The sequence below is a fragment of the Salmo salar genome, chromosome ssa14, assembly GCF_905237065.1.
Source record: "Salmo salar chromosome ssa14, Ssal_v3.1, whole genome shotgun sequence".
NCBI classification, from domain to species: Eukaryota; Metazoa; Chordata; class Actinopteri; order Salmoniformes; family Salmonidae; genus Salmo; species Salmo salar.
The window spans coordinates 82449261-82476030 of NC_059455.1; the positions used below are offsets into that span (position 1 = coordinate 82449261).

The 26770-nt window shown below is 44.5% G+C and overlaps 1 protein-coding gene across 6 annotated transcripts in view; it reads right to left on the minus strand.

Annotated features, from left to right (window-relative positions):
• ctnnal1 (catenin (cadherin-associated protein), alpha-like 1) overlaps positions 1-26770 on the minus strand; it is a 210182-nt gene that overhangs the window by 85291 nt on the left and 98121 nt on the right. For all 6 annotated transcript variants that reach the window (XM_014142798.2, XM_014142794.2, XM_014142797.2 and 3 more), the window contains exons 12-13: positions 25614-25651; positions 25441-25491 (exon numbers count right to left, since the gene is read on the minus strand). In XM_014142798.2, coding sequence (XP_013998273.2) covers positions 25441-25491; positions 25614-25651 — 89 coding nt within the window. The remainder of the gene's footprint in view (positions 1-25440; positions 25492-25613; positions 25652-26770) is intronic.

A 26770-nucleotide genomic window follows, 5' to 3' on the forward strand; every position in this document is an offset into this window, starting at 1 on the left:
ACACAGACTATGTGAGGTGTATTAGGACACAGACTATGTGAGGTGTATTAGGACACAGACTATGTGAGGTGTATTAGGACACAGGCTATGTGAGGTGTATAGGGACACAGGCTATGTGAGGTGTATTAGGACACAGGCTATGTGAGGTGTATTAGGACACAGACTATGTGAGGTGTATTAGGACACAGACTATGTGAGGTGTATTAGGACACAGCCTATGTGAGGTGTATTAGGACACAGACTATGTGAGGTGTATTAGGACACAGACTATGTGAGGTGTATTAGGACACAGACTATGTGAGGTGTATTAGGACACAGACTATGTGAGGTGTATTAGGACACAGACTATGTGAGGTGTATTAGGACACAGACTATGTGAGGTGTATTAGGACACAGACTATGTGAGGTGTATTAGGACACAGCCTATGTGAGGTGTATTAGGACACAGACTATGTGAGGTGTATTAGGACACAGACTATGTGAGGTGTATTAGGACACAGACTATGTGAGGTGTATTAGGACACAGACTATGTGAGGTGTATTAGGACACATCCTATGTGAGGTGTATTGGGACACAGCCTATGTGAGGTGTATTGGGACACAGACTATGTGAGGTGTATTAAGACACAGACTATGAGAGGTGTATTAGGACACAGACTATGTGAGGTGTATTAGGAAACAGACTATGTGAGGTGTATTAGGACACAGGCTATGTGAGGTGTATTGGGACACAGGCTATGTGAGGTGTATTAGGACACAGGCTATGTGAGGTGTATTGGGACACAGACTATGTGAGGTGTATTGGGACACAGGCTATGTGAGGTGTATTAGGACACAGGCTATGTGAGGTGTATTAGGACACAGGCTATGTGAGGTGTATTGGGACACAGACTATGTGAGGTGTATAGGGACACAGGCTATGTGAGGTGTATAGGGACACAGACTATGTGAGGTGTATTGGGACACAGACTATGTGAGGTGTATTAGGACACAGGCTATGTGAGGTGTATTAGGACACAGACTATGTGAGGTGTATTGGGACACAGACTATGTGAGGTGTATTAGGACACAGGCTATGTGAGGTGTATTAGGACACAGGCTATGTGAGGTGTATTAGGACACAGACTATATGAGGTGTATTAGGACACAGACTATGTGAGGTGTATTAGGACACAGACTATGTGAGGTGTATTAGGACACAGACTATGTGAGGTGTATTGGGACACAGACTATGTGAGGTGTATTAGGACACAGACTATGTGAGGTGTATTAGGACACAGACTATGTGAGGTGTATTGGGACACAGACTATGTGAGGTGTATTGGGACACAGGCTATGTGAGGTGTATTGGGACACAGGCTATGTGAGGTGTATTGGGACACAGACTATGTGAGGTGTATAGGGACACAGGCTATGTGAGGTGTATTAGGACACAGACTATGTGAGGTGTATAAGGACACAGCCTATGTGAGGTGTATAAGGACACAGGCTATGTGAGGTGTATTAGGACACAGGCTATGTGAGGTGTATTAGGACACAGACTATGTGAGGTGTATTAGGACACAGACTATGTGAGGTGTATTAGGACACAGGCTATGTGAGGTGTATTAGGACACAGGCTATGTGAGGTGTATTAGGACACAGACTATGTGAGGTGTATTAGGACACAGACTATGTGAGGTGTATTAGGACACAGACTATGTGAGGTGTATTAGGACACAGGCTATGTGAGGTGTATTAGGACACAGGCTATGTGAGGTGTATTAGGACACAGACTATGTGAGGTGTATTAGGACACAGACTATGTGAGGTGTATTAGGACACAGCCTATGTGAGGTGTATTAGGACACAGACTATGTGAGGTGTATTAGGACACAGACTATGTGAGGTGTATTAGGACACAGGCTATGTGAGGTGTATTAGGACACAGACTATATGAGGTGTATTAGGACACAGACTATGTGAGGTGTATTAGGACACAGACTATGTGAGGTGTATTAGGACACAGGCTATGTGAGGTGTATTAGGACACAGGCTATGTGAGGTGTATTAGGACACAGGCTATGTGAGGTGTATTAGGACACAGACTATGTGAGGTGTATTAGGACACAGACTATGTGAGGTGTATTAGGACACAGACTATGTGAGGTGTATTAGGACACAGCCTATGTGAGGTGTATTGGGACACAGCCTATGTGAGGTGTATTGGGACACAGACTATGTGAGGTGTATTAGGACACAGACTATGTGAGGTGTATTAGGACACAGACTATGTGAGGTGTATTAGGACACAGACTATGTGAGGTGTATTAGGACACAGGCTATGTGAGGTGTATTGGGACACAGGCTATGTGAGGTGTATTAGGACACAGACTATGTGAGGTGTATTGGGACACAGACTATGTGAGGTGTATTGGGACACAGGCTATGTGAGGTGTATTAGGACACAGGCTATGTGAGGTGTATTAGGACACAGACTATGTGAGGTGTATTGGGACACAGACTATGTGAGGTGTATTAGGGACACAGGCTATGTGAGGTGTATTAGGGACACAGACTATGTGAGGTGTATTGGGACACAGACTATGTGAGGTGTATTAGGACACAGGCTATGTGAGGTGTATTAGGACACAGGCTATGTGAGGTGTATTGGGACACAGACTATGTGAGGTGTATAGGGACACAGGCTATGTGAGGTGTATTAGGACACAGGCTATGTGAGGTGTATTAGGACACAGACTATGTGAGGTGTATTAGGACACAGACTATGTGAGGTGTATAGGGACACAGACTATGTGAGGTGTATTAGGACACAGACTATGTGAGGTGTATTGGGACACAGACTATGTGAGGTGTATTAGGACACAGACTATGTGAGGTGTATTAGGACACAGACTATGTGAGGTGTATTGGGACACAGACTATGTGAGGTGTATTGGGACACAGGCTATGTGAGGTGTATTGGGACACAGGCTATGTGAGGTGTATTGGGACACAGACTATGTGAGGTGTATAAGGACACAGGCTATGTGAGGTGTATTAGGACACAGACTATGTGAGGTGTATTAGGACACAGCCTATGTGAGGTGTATAGGGACACAGGCTATGTGAGGTGTATTAGGACACAGGCTATGTGAGGTGTATTAGGACACAGACTATGTGAGGTGTATTAGGACACAGCCTATGTGAGGTGTATTAGGACACAGGCTATGTGAGGTGTATTAGGACACAGGCTATGTGAGGTGTATTAGGACACAGACTATGTGAGGTGTATTAGGACACAGACTATGTGAGGTGTATTAGGACACAGACTATGTGAGGTGTATTAGGACACAGACTATGTGAGGTGTATTAGGACACAGACTATGTGAGGTGTATTAGGACACAGACTATGTGAGGTGTATTAGGACACAGACTATGTGAGGTGTATTAGGACACAGACTATGTGAGGTGTATTAGGACACAGACTATGTGAGGTGTATTAGGACACAGACTATGTGAGGTGTATTAGGACACAGGCTATGTGAGGTGTATTAGGACACAGACTATGTGAGGTGTATTAGGACACAGGCTATGTGAGGTGTATTAGGACACAGACTATGTGAGGTGTATTAGGACACAGGCTATGTGAGGTGTATTAGGACACAGACTATGTGAGGTGTATTAGGACACAGTCTATGTGAGGTGTATTGGGACACAGACTATGTGAGGTGTATTAGGACACAGACTATGTGAGGTGTATAGGGACACAGACTATGTGAGGTGTATTAGGACACAGACTATGTGAGGTGTATTAGGACACAGACTATGTGAGGTGTATTAGGACACAGGCTATGTGAGGTGTATTGGGACACAGGCTATGTGAGGTGTATTGGGACACAGACTATGTGAGGTGTATTGGGACACAGGCTATGTGAGGTGTATTAGGACACAGGCTATGTGAGGTGTATTAGGACACAGACTATGTGAGGTGTATTGGGACACAGACTATGTGAGGTGTATTAGGACACAGACTATGTGAGGTGTATTAGGACACAGGCTATGTGAGGTGTATTGGGACACAGACTATGTGAGGTGTATTGGGACACAGGCTATGTGAGGTGTATTAGGACACAGGCTATGTGAGGTGTATTAGGACACAGGCTATGTGAGGTGTATTGGGACACAGACTATGTGAGGTGTATTAGGACACAGACTATGTGAGGTGTATTAGGACACAGGCTATGTGAGGTGTATTAGGACACAGACTATGTGAGGTGTATTAGGACACAGACTATGTGAGGTGTATTAGGACACAGACTATGTGAGGTGTATTGGGACACAGGCTATGTGAGGTGTATTAGGACACAGGCTATGTGAGGTGTATTGGGACACAGACTATGTGAGGTGTATTGGGACACAGACTATGTGAGGTGTATTGGGACACAGGCTATGTGAGGTGTATTGGGACACAGGCTATGTGAGGTGTATTAGGACACAGACTATGTGAGGTGTATAGGGACACAGACTATGTGAGGTGTATTAGGACACAGGCTATGTGAGGTGTATTAGGACACAGACTATGTGAGGTGTATTGGGACACAGCCTATGTGAGGTGTATAGGGACACAGGCTATGTGAGGTGTATTAGGACACAGGCTATGTGAGGTGTATTAGGACACAGACTATGTGAGGTGTATTAGGACACAGACTATGTGAGGTGTATAGGGACACAGACTATGTGAGGTGTATTGGGACACAGACTATGTGAGGTGTATTGGGACACAGACTATGTGAGGTGTATTAGGACACAGACTATGTGAGGTGTATTGGGACACAGACTATGTGAGGTGTATTAGGACACAGGCTATGTGAGGTGTATTAGGACACAGACTATGTGAGGTGTATTAGGACACAGACTATGTGAGGTGTATTGGGACACAGACTATGTGAGGTGTATTGGGACACAGGCTATGTGAGGTGTATAGGGACACAGGCTATGTGAGGTGTATTAGGACACAGGCTATGTGAGGTGTATTGGGACACAGACTATGTGAGGTGTATAGGGACACAGACTATGTGAGGTGTATTAGGACACAGACTATGTGAGGTGTATTAGGACACAGCATATGTGAGGTGTATTAGGACACAGACTATGTGAGGTGTATTAGGACACAGGCTATGTGAGGTGTATTAGGACACAGACTATGTGAGGTGTATTAGGACACAGGCTATGTGAGGTGTATAGGGACACAGACTATGTGAGGTGTATTAGGACACAGGCTATGTGAGGTGTATTAGGACACAGACTATGTGAGGTGTATTAGGACACAGACTATGTGAGGTGTATTGGGACACAGACTATGTGAGATGTATTAGGACACAGACTATGTGAGGTGTATAGGGACACAGACTATGTGAGGTGTATTGGGACACAGCCTATGTGAGGTGTATTAGGACACAGGCTATGTGAGGTGTATTAGGACACAGGCTATGTGAGGTGTATTAGGACACAGACTATGTGAGGTGTATTAGGACACAGGCTATGTGAGGTGTATTAGGACACAGCCTATGTGAGGTGTATTAGGACACAGACTATGTGAGGTGTATTAGGACACAGCCTGTGTGAGGTGTATTAGGACACAGACTATGTGAGGTGTATTAGGACACAGACTATGTGAGGTGTATAGGGACACAGACTATGTGAGGTGTATTAGGACACAGACTAGGTGAGGTGTATTAGGACACAGCCTATGTGAGGTGTATTAGGACACAGACTATGTGAGGTGTATTAGGACACAGGCTATGTGAGGTGTATTAGGACACAGGCTATGTGAGGTGTATTAGGACACAGGCTATGTGAGGTGTATAGGGACACAGACTATGTGAGGTGTATTAGGACACAGGCTATGTGAGGTGTATTAGGACACAGACTATGTGAGGTGTATTAGGACACAGTCTATGTGAGGTGTATTGGGACACAGACTATGTGAGGTGTATAGGGACACAGGCTATGTGAGGTGTATTAGGACACAGGCTATGTGAGGTGTATTAGGACACAGGCTATGTGAGGTGTATTGGGACACAGACTATGTGAGGTGTATTAGGACACAGGCTATGTGAGGTGTATTAGGACACAGACTATGTGAGGTGTATTAGGACACAGACTATGTGAGGTGTATTGGGACACAGACTATGTGAGGTGTATTAGGACACAGGCTATGTGAGGTGTATTAGGGACACAGACTATGTGAGGTGTATTGGGACACAGACTATGTGAGGTGTATTAGGACACAGGCTATGTGAGGTGTATTAGGACACAGGCTATGTGAGGTGTATTAGGACACAGACTATGTGAGGTGTATTAGGACACAGGCTATGTGAGGTGTATTAGGACACAGACTATGTGAGGTGTATTAGGACACAGACTATGTGAGGTGTATTAGGACACAGCCTATGTGAGGTGTATTAGGACACAGACTATGTGAGGTGTATTAGGACACAGACTGTGTGAGGTGTATAGGGACACAGACTATGTGAGGTGTATTAGGACACAGACTATGTGAGGTGTATTAGGACACAGACTATGTGAGGTGTATTAGGACACAGACTATGTGAGGTGTATTAGGACACAGGCTATGTGAGGTGTATTAGGACACAGGCTATGTGAGGTGTATTAGGACACAGGCTATGTGAGGTGTATAGGGACACAGACTATGTGAGGTGTATTAGGACACAGGCAATGTGAGGTGTATTAGGACACAGACTATGTGAGGTGTATTAGGACACAGACTATGTGAGGTGTATTGGGACACAGACAATGTGAGGTGTATTGGGACACAGACAATGTGAGGTGTATTGGGACACAGACTATGTGAGGTGTATAGGGACACAGACTATGTGAGGTGTATTGGGACACAGCCTATGTGAGGTGTATTAGGACACAGACTATGTGACGTGTATTAGGACACAGGCTATGTGAGGTGTATTGGGACACAGACTATGTGAGGTGTATTAGGACACAGACTATGTGAGGTGTATTAGGACACAGGCTATGTGAGGTGTATTAGGACACAGACTATGTGAGGTGTTTTAGGACACAGCCTATGTGAGGTGTATAGGGACACAGACTATGTGAGGTGTATTGGGACACAGACTATGTGAGGTGTATTAGGACACAGGCTATGTGAGGTGTATTAGGACACAGGCTATGTGAGGTGTATTGGGACACAGACTATGTGAGGTGTATTGGGACACAGGCTATGTGAGGTGTATTAGGACACAGACTATGTGAGGTGTATTAGGACATAGACTATGTGAGGTGTATTAGGACACAGGCTATGTGAGGTGTATAGGGACACAGGCTATGTGAGGTGTATTAGGACACAGGCTATGTGAGGTGTATTAGGACACAGACTATGTGAGGTGTATTAGGACACAGACTATGTGAGGTGTATTAGGACACAGCCTATGTGAGGTGTATTAGGACACAGACTATGTGAGGTGTATTAGGACACAGACTATGTGAGGTGTATTAGGACACAGGCTATGTGAGGTGTATTAGGACACAGACTATATGAGGTGTATTAGGACACAGACTATGTGAGGTGTATTAGGACACAGACTATGTGAGGTGTATTAGGACACAGACTATGTGAGGTGTATTAGGACACAGCCTATGTGAGGTGTATTAGGACACAGACTATGTGAGGTGTATTAGGACACAGACTATGTGAGGTGTATTAGGACACAGACTATGTGAGGTGTATTAGGACACAGACTATGTGAGGTGTATTAGGACACATCCTATGTGAGGTGTATTGGGACACAGCCTATGTGAGGTGTATTGGGACACAGACTATGTGAGGTGTATTAAGACACAGACTATGAGAGGTGTATTAGGACACAGACTATGTGAGGTGTATTAGGAAACAGACTATGTGAGGTGTATTAGGACACAGGCTATGTGAGGTGTATTGGGACACAGGCTATGTGAGGTGTATTAGGACACAGGCTATGTGAGGTGTATTGGGACACAGACTATGTGAGGTGTATTGGGAAACAGGCTATGTGAGGTGTATTAGGACACAGGCTATGTGAGGTGTATTAGGACACAGGCTATGTGAGGTGTATTGGGACACAGACTATGTGAGGTGTATAGGGACACAGGCTATGTGAGGTGTATAGGGACACAGACTATGTGAGGTGTATTGGGACACAGACTATGTGAGGTGTATTAGGACACAGGCTATGTGAGGTGTATTAGGACACAGGCTATGTGAGGTGTATTGGGACACAGACTATGTGAGGTGTATAGGGACACAGGCTATGTGAGGTGTATTAGGACACAGGCTATGTGAGGTGTATTAGGACACAGACTATGTGAGGTGTATTAGGACACAGACTATGTGAGGTGTATAGGGACACAGACTATGTGAGGTGTATTAGGACACAGACTATATGAGGTGTATTGGGACACAGACTATGTGAGGTGTATTAGGACACAGACTATGTGAGGTGTATTAGGACACAGACTATGTGAGGTGTATTGGGACACAGACTATGTGAGGTGTATTGGGACACAGGCTATGTGAGGTGTATTGGGACACAGGCTATGTGAGGTGTATTGGGACACAGACTATGTGAGGTGTATAGGGACACAGGCTATGTGAGGTGTATTAGGACACAGACTATGTGAGGTGTATAGGGACACAGCCTATGTGAGGTGTATAGGGACACAGGCTATGTGAGGTGTATTAGGACACAGGCTATGTGAGGTGTATTAGGACACAGACTATGTGAGGTGTATAGGGACACAGCCTATGTGAGGTGTATAGGGACACAGGCTATGTGAGGTGTATTAGGACACAGGCTATGTGAGGTGTATTAGGACACAGACTATGTGAGGTGTATTAGGACACAGACTATGTGAGGTGTATAGGGACACAGACTATGTGAGGTGTATTAAGACACAGACTATATGAGGTGTATTGGGACACAGACTATGTGAGGTGTATTAGGACACAGACTATGTGAGGTGTATTAGGACACAGACTATGTGAGGTGTATTAGGACACAGACTATGTGAGGTGTATAGGGACACAGACTATGTGAGGTGTATTAGGACACAGACTAGGTGAGGTGTATTAGGACACAGCCTATGTGAGGTGTATTAGGACACAGACTATGTGAGGTGTATTAGGACACAGGCTATGTGAGGTGTATTAGGACACAGGCTATGTGAGGTGTATTAGGACACAGGCTATGTGAGGTGTATAGGGACACAGACTATGTGAGGTGTATTAGGACACAGGCTATGTGAGGTGTATTAGGACACAGACTATGTGAGGTGTATTAGGACACAGTCTATGTGAGGTGTATTGGGACACAGACTATGTGAGGTGTATTAGGACACAGACTATGTGAGGTGTATAGGGACACAGGCTATGTGAGGTGTATTAGGACACAGACTATGTGAGGTGTATTAGGACACAGACTATGTGAGGTGTATTAGGACACAGGCTATGTGAGGTGTATTGGGACACAGGCTATGTGAGGTGTATTGGGACACAGACTATGTGAGGTGTATTGGGACACAGGCTATGTGAGGTGTATTAGGACACAGGCTATGTGAGGTGTATTAGGACACAGGCTATGTGAGGTGTATTGGGACACAGACTATGTGAGGTGTATTAGGACACAGACTATGTGAGGTGTATTAGGACACAGGCTATGTGAGGTGTATTGGGACACAGACTATGTGAGGTGTATTGGGACACAGGCTATGTGAGGTGTATTAGGACACAGGCTATGTGAGGTGTATTAGGACACAGGCTATGTGAGGTGTATTGGGACACAGACTATGTGAGGTGTATTAGGACACAGACTATGTGAGGTGTATTAGGACACAGGCTATGTGAGGTGTATTAGGACACAGACTATGTGAGGTGTATTAGGACACAGCCTATGTGAGGTGTATAGGGACACAGACTATGTGAGGTGTATTGGGACACAGACTATGTGAGGTGTATTAGGACACAGGCTATGTGAGGTGTATTGGGACACAGACTATGTGAGGTGTATTGGGACACAGACTATGTGAGGTGTATTGGGACACAGGCTATGTGAGGTGTATTGGGACACAGGCTATGTGAGGTGTATTGGGACACAGGCTATGTGAGGTGTATTAGGACACAGACTATGTGAGGTGTATAGGGACACAGACTATGTGAGGTGTATAGGGACACAGGCTATGTGAGGTGTATTAGGACACAGGCTATGTGAGGTGTATTAGGACACAGACTATGTGAGGTGTATAGGGACACAGCCTATGTGAGGTGTATAGGGACACAGGCTATGTGAGGTGTATTAGGACACAGGCTATGTGAGGTGTATTAGGACACAGGCTATGTGAGGTGTATTAGGACACAGACTATGTGAGGTGTATAGGGACACAGACTATGTGAGGTGTATTGGGACACAGACTATATGAGGTGTATTGGGACACAGACTATGTGAGGTGTATTAGGACACAGACTATGTGAGGTGTATTGGGACACAGACTATGTGAGGTGTATTAGGACACAGGCTATGTGAGGTGTATTAGGACACAGACTATGTGAGGTGTATTAGGACACAGACTATGTGAGGTGTATTGGGACACAGACTATGTGAGGTGTATAGGGACACAGGCTATGTGAGGTGTATAGGGACACAGGCTATGTGAGGTGTATTAGGACACAGACTATGTGAGGTGTATTGGGACACAGACTATGTGAGGTGTATAGGGACACAGACTATGTGAGGTGTATTAGGACACAGACTATGTGAGGTGTATTAGGACACAGCATATGTGAGGTGTATTAGGACACAGACTATGTGAGGTGTATTAGGACACAGGCTATGTGAGGTGTATTAGGACACAGGCTATGTGAGGTGTATTAGGACACAGGCTATGTGAGGTGTATAGGGACACAGACTATGTGAGGTGTATTAGGACACAGGCTATGTGAGGTGTATTAGGACACAGACTATGTGAGGTGTATTAGGACACAGACTATGTGAGGTGTATTGGGACACAGACTATGTGAGATGTATTAGGACACAGACTATGTGAGGTGTATAGGGACACAGACTATGTGAGGTGTATTGGGACACAGCCTATGTGAGGTGTATTAGGACACAGGCTATGTGAGGTGTATTAGGACACAGGCTATGTGAGGTGTATTAGGACACAGACTATGTGAGGTGTATTAGGACACAGGCTATGTGAGGTGTATTAGGACACAGCCTATGTGAGGTGTATTAGGACACAGACTATGTGAGGTGTATTAGGACACAGCCTGTGTGAGGTGTATTAGGACACAGACTATGTGAGGTGTATTAGGACACAGACTATGTGAGGTGTATAGGGACACAGACTATGTGAGGTGTATTAGGACACAGACTAGGTGAGGTGTATTAGGACACAGCCTATGTGAGGTGTATTAGGACACAGACTATGTGAGGTGTATTAGGACACAGGCTATGTGAGGTGTATTAGGACACAGGCTATGTGAGGTGTATTAGGACACAGGCTATGTGAGGTGTATAGGGACACAGACTATGTGAGGTGTATTAGGACACAGGCTATGTGAGGTGTATTAGGACACAGACTATGTGAGGTGTATTAGGACACAGTCTATGTGAGGTGTATTGGGACACAGACTATGTGAGGTGTATAGGGACACAGGCTATGTGAGGTGTATTAGGACACAGGCTATGTGAGGTGTATTAGGACACAGGCTATGTGAGGTGTATAGGGACACAGACTATGTGAGGTGTATTAGGACACAGGCTATGTGAGGTGTATTAGGACACAGACTATGTGAGGTGTATTAGGACACAGACTATGTGAGGTGTATTGGGACACAGACTATGTGAGGTGTATTAGGACACAGGCTATGTGAGGTGTATAGGGACACAGACTATGTGAGGTGTATTGGGACACAGACTATGTGAGGTGTATTAGGACACAGGCTATGTGAGGTGTATTAGGACACAGGCTATGTGAGGTGTATTAGGACACAGACTATGTGAGGTGTATTAGGACACAGGCTATGTGAGGTGTATTAGGACACAGACTATGTGAGGTGTATTAGGACACAGACTATGTGAGGTGTATTAGGACACAGCCTATGTGAGGTGTATTAGGACACAGACTATGTGAGGTGTATTAGGACACAGACTGTGTGAGGTGTATAGGGACACAGACTATGTGAGGTGTATTAGGACACAGACTAGGTGAGGTGTATTAGGACACAGACTATGTGAGGTGTATTAGGACACAGACTATGTGAGGTGTATTAGGACACAGGCTATGTGAGGTGTATTAGGACACAGGCTATGTGAGGTGTATTAGGACACAGGCTATGTGAGGTGTATAGGGACACAGACTATGTGAGGTGTATTAGGACACAGGCAATGTGAGGTGTATTAGGACACAGACTATGTGAGGTGTATTAGGACACAGACTATGTGAGGTGTATTGGGACACAGACAATGTGAGGTGTATTGGGACACAGACAATGTGAGGTGTATTGGGACACAGACTATGTGAGGTGTATAGGGACACAGACTATGTGAGGTGTATTGGGACACAGCCTATGTGAGGTGTATTAGGACACAGACTATGTGACGTGTATTAGGACACAGGCTATGTGAGGTGTATTGGGACACAGACTATGTGAGGTGTATTAGGACACAGACTATGTGAGGTGTATTAGGACACAGGCTATGTGAGGTGTATTAGGACACAGACTATGTGAGGTGTATTAGGACACAGGCTATGTGAGGTGTATTAGGACACAGGCTATGTGAGGTGTATTGGGACACAGACTATGTGAGGTGTATTGGGACACAGGCTATGTGAGGTGTATTGGGACACAGGCTATGTGAGGTGTATTGGGACACAGACTATGTGAGGTGTATTGGGACACAGGCTATGTGAGGTGTATTAGGACACAGACTATGTGAGGTGTATAGGGACACAGCCTATGTGAGGTGTATAGGGACACAGGCAATGTGAGGTGTATTAGGACACAGGCTATGTGAGGTGTCTTGGTTGTTTTTTTCTTGTTTCCTGTTTCCGGTCACAACTTGCAAACTTGTTTACGCTGCTGTGCGTTTTTGTTGCCGATCTTACTTTGATACCTGACGGTTTTTTACTTTTTCATTACCGTATATTTTTACTTTTTCCCTCACTCAACTTTTTTCATTCAACTTTTTCACCCCGGAGGTTTTATCTGGACATGGTTCGTCAGGACTTCAAACAGCCGAAGCTAAGTAACATTAACATGATGCCTTCTAATTGCAGTCGTTGTACTTATAATATACAGGAGAACGATCGCCTTACGGCAAGGATAGCTGTGCTGCAAGCCCAGCTTCAGACGCGATCGTTAGGCAAGGGTAATTTCAGTGTAGGAAAGGATGAAACAGCGTCTGTGCCACCAGTAAGTACAGATAGTAACGTTAGTATAAACCCCCTCGCACGGTCCCCGCAGCCGGACATCTTTCTCATGGCTTCTGGAGGGAAACGCTGTAGGAATGCTCAACCGGTGTCGCTTATTCAGCCGACAGAAACTTTCAACCGGTTCTCCCCATTAAGCGAGTCGGAGTCGGAGGCCGAGACTTCTCTGGTCTCTACTCCTCCCGTTGTGGGGTCTGAGACGCCGACGGCTCCCACCATTAGCTCTGACAAATTGAAAACCCTAGTCATTGGCGACTCCATTACCCGCAGTATTAGACTTAAAACTAATCATCCAGCGATCATACACTGTTTACCAGGGGGCAGGGCTACCGACGTTAAGGCTAATCTAAAGACGGTGCTGGCTAAAGCTAAAACTGGCGAGTGTAGAGAGTATAGAGATATTGTTATCCACGTCGGCACCAACGATGTTAGGATGAAACAGTCAGAGGTCACCAAGCGCAACATAGCTTCAGCGTGTAAATCAGCTAGAAAGATGTGTCGGCATCGATTAATTGTCTCTGGCCCCCTCCCAGTTAGGGGGAGTGATGAGCTCTACAGCAGAGTCTCACAACTCAATCGCTGGTTGAAAACTGTTTTCTGCCCCTCCCAAAAGATAGAATTTGTAGATAATTGGCCCTCTTTCTGGGACTCACCCACAAACAGGACCAAGCCTGGCCTGTTGAGGAGTGACGGACTCCATCCTAGCTGGAGGGGTGCTCTCATCTTATCTACGAACATAGACAGGGCTCTAACTCCTCTAGCTCCACAATGAAATAGGGTGCAGGCCAGGCAGCAGGCTGTTAGCCAGCCTGCCAGCTTAGTGGAGTCTGCCACTAGCACAGTCAGTGTAGTCAGCTCAGCTTTCCCCATTGAGACCGTGTCTGTGCCTCGATCTAGGTTGGGCAAAATTAAAAATGGCGGTGTTCGCTTTAGCAATCTCACTAGTATAAAGACCTCCTCCATTCCTGCCATTATTGAAAGAGATTGTGATACCTCACATCTCAAAATTGGGTTACTTAATGTTAGATCCCTCACTTCCAAGGCAGTTATAGTCAATGAACTAATCACTGATAATAATCTTGATGTGATTGGCCTGACTGAAACATGGCTTAAGCCTGATGAATTTACTGTGTTAAATGAGGCCTCACCCCAGGTTACATTAGTGACCATACCCCCGTGCATCCGGCAAAGGCGGAGGTGTTGCTAACATTTACGATAGCAAATTTCAATTTACAAAAAAAAAACAACAATGACGTTTTCGTCTTTTGAGCTTCTAGTCATGAAATCTATGCAGCCTACTCACTCACTTTTTATAGCTACTGTTTATAGGCCTCCTGGGCCATATGCAGTGTTCCTCACTGAGTTCCCTGAATTCCTATCGGATCTTGTAGTCATAGCAGATAATATTCTAATTTTTGGTGACTTTAACATTCACATGGAAAAGTCCACAGACCCACTCCAAAAGGCTTTCGGAGCCATCATCGACTCAGTGGGTTTTGTCCAACATGTCTCTGGACCTACTCACTGCCACAGTCATACTCTGGACCTAGTTTTGTCCCATGGAATAAATGTTGTGGATCTAAATGTTTTTCCTCATAATCCTGGACTATCGGACCACCATTTTATTACGTTTGCAATTGCAACAAATAATCTGCTCAGACCCCAACCAAGGAGCATTAAAAGTCGTGCTATAAATTCTCAGACAACCCAAAGATTCCTTGATGCCCTTCCAGACTGCCTCTGCCTACCCAAGGACGTCAGAGGACAAAAATCAGTTAACCACCTAACCGAGGAACTCAATTTAACCTTGCGCAATACCCTAGATGCAGTTGCACCCCTAAAAACTAAAAACATCTGTCATAAGAAACTAGCTCCCTGGTATACAGAAAATACACGAGCTCTGAAGCAAGCTTCCAGAAAATTGGAACGGAAATGGCGCCACACCAAACTGGAAGTCTTCCGACTAGCTTGGAAAGACAGTACCGTGCAGTATCGAAGAGCCCTTACTGCTGCTCGATCATCCTATTTTTCCAACTTAATTGAGGAAAATAAGAACAATCCGAAATTTCTTTTTGATACTGTCGCAAAGCTAACTAAAAAGCAGCCTTCGCAAATGGAGGATGGCTTTCACTTCAGCAGTAATAAATTTATGAACTTCTTTGAGGAAAAGATCATGATCATTAGAAAGCAAATTACAGACTCCTCTTTAAATCTGGGTATTCCTCCAAAGCTCCATTGTCCTGAGTCTGCACAACTCTGCCAGGACCTAGGATCAAGGGAGATACTAAAGTGTTTTAGTACTATATCTCTTGACGCAATGATGAAAATAATCATGGCCTCCAAACCCTCAAGCTGCATACTGGACCCTATTCCAACTAAACTACTGAAAGAGCTGCTTCCTGTGCTTGGCCCTCCTATGTTGAACATAATAAACGGCTCTCTATCCACCGGATGTGTACCAAGCTCACTAAAAGTGGCAGTAATAAAGCCTCTCTTGAAAAAGCCGAATCTTGATCCAGAAATTATAAAAAACTATCGGCCTATATCGAATCTTCCATTCCTCTCCAAAATTTTAGAAAAAGCTGTTGCACAGCAACTGACTGCCTTCCTGAAGACAAACAATGTATACGAAACGCTTCAGTCTGGCTTTAGACCCCATCATAGCACTGAGACTGCACTTGTGAAGGTGGTAAATGACCTTTTAATGACGTCAGACCGAGGCTCTGCATCTGTCCTCGTGCTCCTAGATCTTAGTGCCGCTTTTGATACCATCGATCACCACATTCTTTTGGAGAGATTGGAAACCCAAATTGGTCTACATGGACAAGTTCTGGCCTGGTTTAGATCTTATCTGTCGGAAAGATATCAGTTTGTCTCTGTGAATGGTTTGTCCTCTGACAAATCAATTGTAAATTTCGGTGTTCCTCAAGGTTCCGTTTTAGGACCACTATTGTTTTCACTATATATTTTACCTCTTGGGGATGTCATTCGAAAACATAATGTTAAATTTCACTGCTATGCAGACGACACACAGCTGTACATTTCAATGAAACATGGTGAAGCCCCAAAATTGCCCTCGCTAGAAGCCTGTGTTTCAGACATAAAGAAGTGGATGGCTGCAAACTTTCTACTTTTAAACTCGGACAAAACAGAGATGCTTGTTCTAGGTCCCAAGAAACAAAGAGATCTTCTGTTGAATCTGACAATTAATCTGGATGGTTGTACAGTCGTCTCAAATAAAACTGTGAAGGACCTCGGCGTTACTCTGGACCCTGATCTCTCTTTTGAAGAACATATCAAGACTGTTTCAAGGACAGCTTTTTTCCATCTACGTAACATTGCAAAAATCAGAAATTTTCTGTCCAAAAATGACGCAGAAAAATTAATCCATGCTTTTGTTACTTCTAGGCTGGACTACTGCAATGCTCTACTTTCCGGCTACCCGGATAAAGCACTAAATAAACTTCAGTTAGTGCTAAATACGGCTGCTAGAATCCTGACTAGAACCAAAAAATTTGATCATATTACTCCAGTGTTAGCCTCCCTACACTGGCTTCCTGTTAAGGCAAGGGCTGATTTCAAGGTTTTACTGCTAACCTACAAAGCATTACATGGGCTTGCTCCTACCTATCTTTCCGATTTGGTCCTGCCGTACATACCTACACGTACGCTACGGTCACAAGACGCAGGCCTCCTAATTGTCCCTAGAATTTCTAAGCAAACGGCTGGAGGTAGGGCTTTCTCCTATAGAGCTCCATTTTTATGGAATGGTCTGCCTACCAATGTGAGAGACGCAGACTCAGTCTCAACCTTTAAGTCTTTACTGAAGACTTATCTCTTCAGTAGGTCCTATGATTAAGTATAGTCTGGCCCAGGAGTGTGAAGGTGAACGGAAAGGCTGGAGCAACGAACCGCCCTTGCTGTCGCTGCCTTGCCGGTTCCCCTCTTTCCACTGGGATTCTCTGCCTCTAACCCTTTTACAGAGGCTGAGTCACTGGCCTACTGGTGTTCTTCCATGCCGTCCATGGGAGGGGTGCGTCACTTGAGTGGGTTGAGTCACTGACGTGGTCTTCCTGTCTGGGTTGGCGCCCCCCCTTGGGTTGTGCCATGGCGGAGATCGTTGTGGGCTATACTCGGCCTTGTCTTAGGACGGTAAGTTGGTGGTTGGAGACATCCCTCTAGTGGTGTGGGGGCTGTGCTTTGGCAAAGTGGGTGGGGTTATATCCTGCCTGTTTGGCCCTGTCCGGGGTATCATCGGATGGGGCCACAGTGTCTTCTGATCCCTCCTGTCTCAGCCTCCAGTATTTATGCTGCAGTAGTTTATGTGTCGGGGGCTAGGGTCAGTCTGTTACATCTGGAGTATTTCTCTTGTCTTATCCGGTGTCCTGTGTGTATTTAAATATGCTCTCTCTAATTCTCTCTTTCTCTCTTTCTGTCTTTCTCTCGGAGGACCTGAGCCCTAGGACCATGCCTCAGGACTACCTGGTATGATGACTCCTTGCTGTCCCCAGTCCACCTGGCCGTGCTGCTGCTCCAGTTTCAACTGTTCTGCCTGCGGCTATGGAACCCTGACCTGTTCACCGGACGTGCTTGTTGCACCCTCGACAACTACTATGATTATTATTATTTGACCATGCTGGTCATTTATGAACATTTTAACATTTTAACATTTTGACCATGTTCTGTTATAATATCCACCCTGCACAGCCAGAAGAGGACTGGCCACCCCTCATAGCCTGGTTCCTCTCTAGGTTTCTTCCTAGGTTTTTGGCCTTTCTAGGGAGTTTTTCCTAGGGAGTTTTTCCTAGCCACCGTGCTTCTTTCACATGCTTTGCTTGCTGTTTGGGGTTTTAGGCTGGGTTTCTGTACAGCACTTTGAGAATATCAGCTGATGTACGAAGGGCTATATAAAAATAAATTTGATTTGATTTGATATTAGGACACAGACTATGTGAGGTGTATAGGGACACAGCCTATGTGAGGTGTATAGGGACACAGGCTATGTGAGGTGTATTAGGACACAGGCTATGTGAGGTGTATTAGGACACAGACTATGTGAGGTGTATTAGGACACAGACTATGTGAGGTGTATTGGGACACAGACTATGTGAGGTGTATAGGGACACAGGCTATGTGAGGTGTTATAGGGACACAGGCTATGTGAGGTGTATTAGGACACAGACTATGTGAGGTGTATTGGGACACAGACTATGTGAGGTGTATAGGGACACAGACTATGTGAGGTGTATTAGGACACAGACTAGGTGAGGTGTATTAGGACACATCCTATGTGAGGTGTATTAGGACACAGACTATGTGAGGTGTATTAGGACACAGGCTATGTGAGGTGTATTAGGACACAGGCTATGTGAGGTGTATTAGGACACAGGCTATGTGAGGTGTATAGGGACACAGACTATGTGAGGTGTATTAGGACACAGGCTATGTGAGGTGTATTAGGACACAGACTATGTGAGGTGTATTAGGACACAGACTATGTGAGGTGTATTGGGACACAGACTTTGTGAGGTGTATTAGGACACAGACTATGTGAGGTGTATAGGGACACAGACTATGTGAGGTGTATTGGGACACAGCCTATGTGAGGTGTATTAGGACACAGGCTATGTGAGGTGTATTAGGACACAGGCTATGTGAGGTGTATTAGGACACAGACCATGTGAGGTGTATTAGGACACAGCCTATGTGAGGTGTATTAGGACACAGACTATGTGAGGTGTATTAGGACACAGACTATGTGAGGTGTATTAGGACACAGCCTATGTGAGGTGTATTAGGACACAGACTATGTGAGGTGTATTAGGACACAGACTATGTGAGGTGTATAGGGACACAGACTATGTGAGGTGTATTAGGACACAGACTAGGTGAGGTGTATTAGGACACAGCCTATGTGAGGTGTATTAGGACACAGACTATGTGAGGTGTATTAGGACACAGGCTATGTGAGGTGTATTAGGACACAGGCTATGTGAGGTGTATTAGGACACAGACTATGTGAGGTGTATTAGGACACAGACTATGTGAGGTGTATTAGGACACAGACTATGTGAGGTGTATTAGGACACAGACTATGTGAGGTGTATTAGGACACAGCCTATGTGAGGTGTATTAGGACACAGACTATGTGAGGTGTATTAGGACACAGACTATGTGAGGTGTATAGGGACACAGACTATGTGAGGTGTATTGGGACACAGACTAGGTGAGGTGTATTAGGACACAGCCTATGTGAGGTGTATTAGGACACAGGCTATGTGAGGTGTATTAGGACACAGACTATGTGAGGTGTATTAGGACACAGTCTATGTGAGGTGTATTGGGACACAGACTATGTGAGGTGTATTGGGACACAGACTATGTGAGGTGTATAGGGACACAGGCTATGTGAGGTGTATTAGGACACAGACTATGTGAGGTGTATTAGGACACAGACTATGTGAGGTGTATTAGGACACAGACTATGTGAGGTGTATTAGGACACAGGCTATGTGAGGTGTATTGGGACACAGGCTATATGAGGTGTATTGGGACACAGACTATGTGAGGTGTATTGGGACACAGGCTATGTGAGGTGTATTAGGACACAGGCTATGTGAGGTGTATTAGGACACAGGCTATGTGAGGTGTATTGGGACACAGGCTATGTGAGGTGTATTGGGACACAGACTATGTGAGGTGTATTAGGACACAGGCTATGTGAGGTGTATTGGGACACAGACTATGTGAGGTGTATTGGGACACAGGCTATGTGAGGTGTATTAGGACACAGGCTATGTGAGGTGTATTAGGACACAGGCTATGTGAGGTGTATTGGGACACAGGCTATGTGAGGTGTATTAGGACACAGACTATGTGAGGTGTATTAGGACACAGGCTATGTGAGGTGTATTAGGACACAGACTATGTGAGGTGTATTAGGACACAGCCTATGTGAGGTGTATAGGGACACAGACTATGTGAGGTGTATTGGGACACAGACTATGTGAGGTGTATTAGGACACAGGCTATGTGAGGTGTATTGGGACACAGACTATGTGAGGTGTATTGGGACACAGACTATGTGAGGTGTATTGGGACACAGGCTATGTGAGGTGTATTGGGACACAGGCTATGTGAGGTGTATTGGGACACAGGCTATGTGAGGTGTATTAGGACACAGACTATGTGAGGTGTATAGGGACACAGACTATGTGAGGTGTATAGGGACACAGGCTATGTGAGGTGTATTAGGACACAGGCTATGTGAGGTGTATTAGGACACAGACTATGTGAGGTGTATAGGGACACAGCCTATGTGAGGTGTATAGGGACACAGGCTATGTGAGGTGTATTAGGACACAGGCTATGTGAGGTGTATTAGGACACAGGCTATGTGAGGTGTATTAGGACACAGACTATGTGAGGTGTATAGGGACACAGACTATGTGAGGTGTATTGGGACACAGACTATATGAGGTGTATTGGGACACAGACTATGTGAGGTGTATTGGGACACAGACTATGTGAGGTGTATTGGGACACAGACTATGTGAGGTGTATTGGGACACAGACTATGTGAGGTGTATTAGGACACAGGCTATGTGAGGTGTATTAGGACACAGACTATGTGAGGTGTATTAGGACACAGACTATGTGAGGTGTATTGGGACACAGACTATGTGAGGTGTATAGGGACACAGGCTATGTGAGGTGTATAGGGACACAGGCTATGTGAGGTGTATTAGGACACAGACTATGTGAGGTGTATTGGGACACAGACTATGTGAGGTGTATAGGGACACAGACTATGTGAGGTGTATTGGGACACAGACTATGTGAGGTGTATTAGGACACAGCATATGTGAGGTGTATTAGGACACAGACTATGTGAGGTGTATTAGGACACAGGCTATGTGAGGTGTATTAGGACACAGGCTATGTGAGGTGTATTAGGACACAGGCTATGTGAGGTGTATAGGGACACAGACTATGTGAGGTGTATTGGGACACAGGCTATGTGAGGTGTATTAGGACACAGACTATGTGAGGTGTATTAGGACACAGACTATTTGAGGTGTATTGGGACACAGACTATGTGAGGTGTATTAGGACACAGACTATGTGAGGTGTATAGGGACACAGACTATGTGAGGTGTATTGGGACACAGCCTATGTGAGGTGTATTAGGACACAGGCTATGTGAGGTGTATTAGGACACAGGCTATGTGAGGTGTATTAGGACACAGACTATGTGAGGTGTATTAGGACACAGGCTATGTGAGGTGTATTAGGACACAGCCTATGTGAGGTGTATTAGGACACAGACTATGTGAGGTGTATTAGGACACAGCCTGTGTGAGGTGTATTAGGACACAGACTATGTGAGGTGTATTAGGACACAGACTATGTGAGGTGTATAGGGACACAGACTATGTGAGGTGTATTAGGACACAGACTAGGTGAGGTGTATTAGGACACAGCCTATGTGAGGTGTATTAGGACACAGACTATGTGAGGTGTATTAGGACACAGGCTATGTGAGGTGTATTAGGACACAGGCTATGTGAGGTGTATTAGGACACAGGCTATGTGAGGTGTATAGGGACACAGACTATGTGAGGTGTATTAGGACACAGGCTATGTGAGGTGTATTAGGACACAGACTATGTGAGGTGTATTAGGACACAGACTATGTGAGGTGTATTGGGACACAGACAATGTGAGGTGTATTGGGACACAGACAATGTGAGGTGTATTGGGACACAGACTATGTGAGGTGTATAGGGACACAGACTATGTGAGGTGTATTGGGACACAGCCTATGTGAGGTGTATTAGGACACAGACTATGTGACGTGTATTAGGACACAGGCTATGTGAGGTGTATTGGGACACAGACTATGTGAGGTGTATTAGGACACAGACTATGTGAGGTGTATTAGGACACAGGCTATGTGAGGTGTATTAGGACACAGACTATGTGAGGTGTTTTAGGACACAGCCTATGTGAGGTGTATAGGGACACAGACTATGTGAGGTGTATTGGGACACAGGCTATGTGAGGTGTATTGGGACACAGACTATGTGAGGTGTATTGGGACACAGGCTATGTGAGGTGTATTAGGACACAGACTATGTGAGGTGTATAGGGACACAGCCTATGTGAGGTGTATAGGGACACAGGCAATGTGAGGTGTATTAGGACACAGGCTATGTGAGGTGTATTAGGACACAGACTATGTGAGGTGTATAGGGACACAGCCTATGTGAGGTGTATAGGGACACAGGCTATGTGAGGTGTATTGGGACACAGGCTATGTGAGGTGTATTAGGACACAGACTATGTGAGGTGTATTAGGACACAGACTATGTGAGGTGTATTGGGACACAGACTATGTGAGGTGTATAGGGACACAGGCTATGTGAGGTGTTATAGGGACACAGGCTATGTGAGGTGTATTAGGACACAGACTATGTGAGGTGTATTGGGACACAGACTATGTGAGGTGTATAGGGACACAGACTATGTGAGGTGTATTAGGACACAGACTAGGTGAGGTGTATTAGGACACATCCTATGTGAGGTGTATTAGGACACAGACTATGTGAGGTGTATTAGGACACAGGCTATGTGAGGTGTATTAGGACACAGGCTATGTGAGGTGTATTAGGACACAGGCTATGTGAGGTGTATAGGGACACAGACTATGTGAGGTGTATTAGGACACAGGCTATGTGAGGTGTATTAGGACACAGACTATGTGAGGTGTATTAGGACACAGACTATGTGAGGTGTATTGGGACACAGACTATGTGAGGTGTATTAGGACACAGACTATGTGAGGTGTATAGGGACACAGACTATGTGAGGTGTATTGGGACACAGCCTATGTGAGGTGTATTAGGACACAGGCTATGTGAGGTGTATTAGGACACAGGCTATGTGAGGTGTATTAGGACACAGACCATGTGAGGTGTATTAGGACACAGACTATGTGAGGTGTATTAGGACACAGACTATGTGAGGTGTATTAGGACACAGACTATGTGAGGTGTATTAGGACACAGCCTATGTGAGGTGTATTAGGACACAGACTATGTGAGGTGTATTAGGACACAGACTATGTGAGGTGTATAGGGACACAGACTATGTGAGGTGTATTAGGACACAGACTAGGTGAGGTGTATTAGGACACAGCCTATGTGAGGTGTATTAGGACACAGACTATGTGAGGTGTATTAGGACACAGGCTATGTGAGGTGTATTAGGACACAGGCTATGTGAGGTGTATTAGGACACAGACTATGTGAGGTGTATTAGGACACAGACTATGTGAGGTGTATTAGGACACAGACTATGTGAGGTGTATTAGGACACAGACTATGTGAGGTGTATTAGGACAGCCTATGTGAGGTGTATTAGGACACAGACTATGTGAGGTGTATTAGGACACAGACTATGTGAGGTGTATAGGGACACAGACTATGTGAGGTGTATTAGGACACAGACTAGGTGAGGTGTATTAGGACACAGCCTATGTGAGGTGTATTAGGACACAGACTATGTGAGGTGTATTAGGACACAGGCTATGTGAGGTGTATTAGGACACAGGCTATGTGAGGTGTATTAGGACACAGGCTATGTGAGGTGTATAGGGACACAGACTATGTGAGGTGTATTAGGACACAGGCTATGTGAGGTGTATTAGGACACAGACTATGTGAGGTGTATTAGGACACAGACTATGTGAGGTGTATTGGGACACAGACTATGTGAGGTGTATTAGGACACAGACTATGTGAGGTGTATAGGGACACAGACTATGTGAGGTGTATAGGGACACAGACTATGTGAGGTGTATTGGGACACAGCCTATGTGAGGTGTATTAGGACACAGGCTATGTGAGGTGTATTAGGACACAGGCTATGTGAGGTGTATTAGGACACAGACTATGTGAGGTGTATTAGGACACAGCCTATGTGAGGTGTATTAGGACACAGACTATGTGAGGTGTATTAGGACACAGCCTATGTGAGGTGTATTAGGACACAGACTATGTGAGGTGTATTAGGACACAGACTATGTGAGGTGTATTGGGACACAGACTATGTGAGGTGTATTGGGACACAGACTATGTGAGGTGTATTAGGACACAGGCTATGTGAGGTGTATTAGGACACAGGCTATGTGAGGTGTATAGGGACACAGACTATGTGAGGTGTATAGGGACACAGACTATGTGAGGTGTATAGGGACACAGCCTATGTGAGGTGTATTAGGACACAGACTATGTGAGGTGTATTAGGACACAGACTATGTGAGGTATATTAGGACACAGACTATGTGAGGTGTATTAGGACACAGACTATGTGAGGTGTATTAGGACACAGACTAGGTGAGGTGTATTAGGACACAGACTATGTGAGGTGTATTAGGACACAGACTATGTGAGGTGTATTAGGACACAGGCTATGTGAGGTGTATTAGGACACAGGCTATGTGAGGTGTATTAGGACACAGGCTATGTGAGGTGTATAGTGACACAGACTATGTGAGGTGTATTAGGACACAGGCTATGTGAGGTGTATTAGGACACAGACTATGTGAGGTGTATTAGGACACAGACTATGTGAGGTATATTAGGACACAGACTATGTGAGGTGTATTAGGACACAGACTATGTGAGGTGTATTAGGACACAGACTATGTGAGGTGTATTAGGACACAGACTATGTGAGGTGTATTAGGACACAGACTATGTGAGGTGTATTAGGACACAGACTATGTGAGGTGTATTAGGACACAGACTATGTGAGGTATATTAGGACACAGACTATGTGAGGTGTATTAGGACACAGACTATGTGAGGTGTATTAGGACACAGCCTATGTGAGGTGTATTAGGACACATCCTATGTGAGGTGTATTGTGTAATTGATGATTAAGTTATACCTCCGCATCTAGCTTGACTGCCTTCACCGTCTTCAGGTTGGCTGAATGTTTCTGGCGGGAGAAACGTTTTGACAGGGTGAGTGATATTAAAGGAGGAAATGATGGAAAGTAATTTGAATAAAATGAAATAAGAAATATCCACCAGTCATAACATTGTATATTCTGATACTCACCCCTGGTCTGGGAAGCGACACGTAGGCTCTCTTATCACCTGTAATTAATCAGAAAGAAAGAAAGTATTTTGAGGAAATATATTTTTTTAAGTCATATTTTGGGCATTGGTCTTGTAAAAAAAGTTTAGTAAAAAATAATTTTCCAGCAAAAGTATTGTGTACCTTATGAAATGCCCCACGCCAACCCATGAAATGATACTAAAAGGGAGGGATTCAGTTGATTACCCCTAACACATCCTCTATTATACTACAGTTGATTATCCCTAACACATCCTCTATTATACTACAATTGATTATCACTAACACATCCTCTATTATACTACAGTTGATTATCCCCAACACATCCTCTATCAAACTACAATTGACTATCCCTAACACATCCTCTATCATACTACAATTGACTATCCCTAACACATCCTCTATCATACTACAATTGATTATCCCTAACACATCCTATTGCACACTAGAATTGATTATCCCTAACACATCCTCTATCATACTACAATTGATTATCCCTAACACATCCTATTGCACACTAGAATTGATTATCCCTAACACATTCTCCATTATACTACAGTTGATTATCCCTAACACATCATCTATTATACTACAATTGATTATCCCTAACACATCCTCTATTATACTACAGTTGATTATCCCTAACACATCCTCTATTATACTACAGTTGATTATCCCTAACACATCCTCTATCATACTACAATTGATTATCCCTAACACATCCTATAACACACTACAATTGATTATCCCTAACACATCCTCTATTATACTACAGTTGATTATCCCTAACACATCCTCTATTATACTACAGTTGATTACCCCAAACACATTCTCTATTATACTACAGTTGATTATCCCTAACACATCATCTATTATACTACAATTGATTATCCCTAACACATCCTCTATTATACTACAGCTGATTATCCCTAACACATCCTCTATTATACTACTGTTGATTATCCCTAACACATCCTCTATTATACTACAGTTGATTATCCCCAACACATCCTCTATTATACTACAGTTAATTATCCCTAACACATCCTATAGCATACTACAATTGATTATCCCTAACACATCCTCTATTATACTACAGTTGATTATCCCCAACACATCCTCTATTATACTACAGTTGA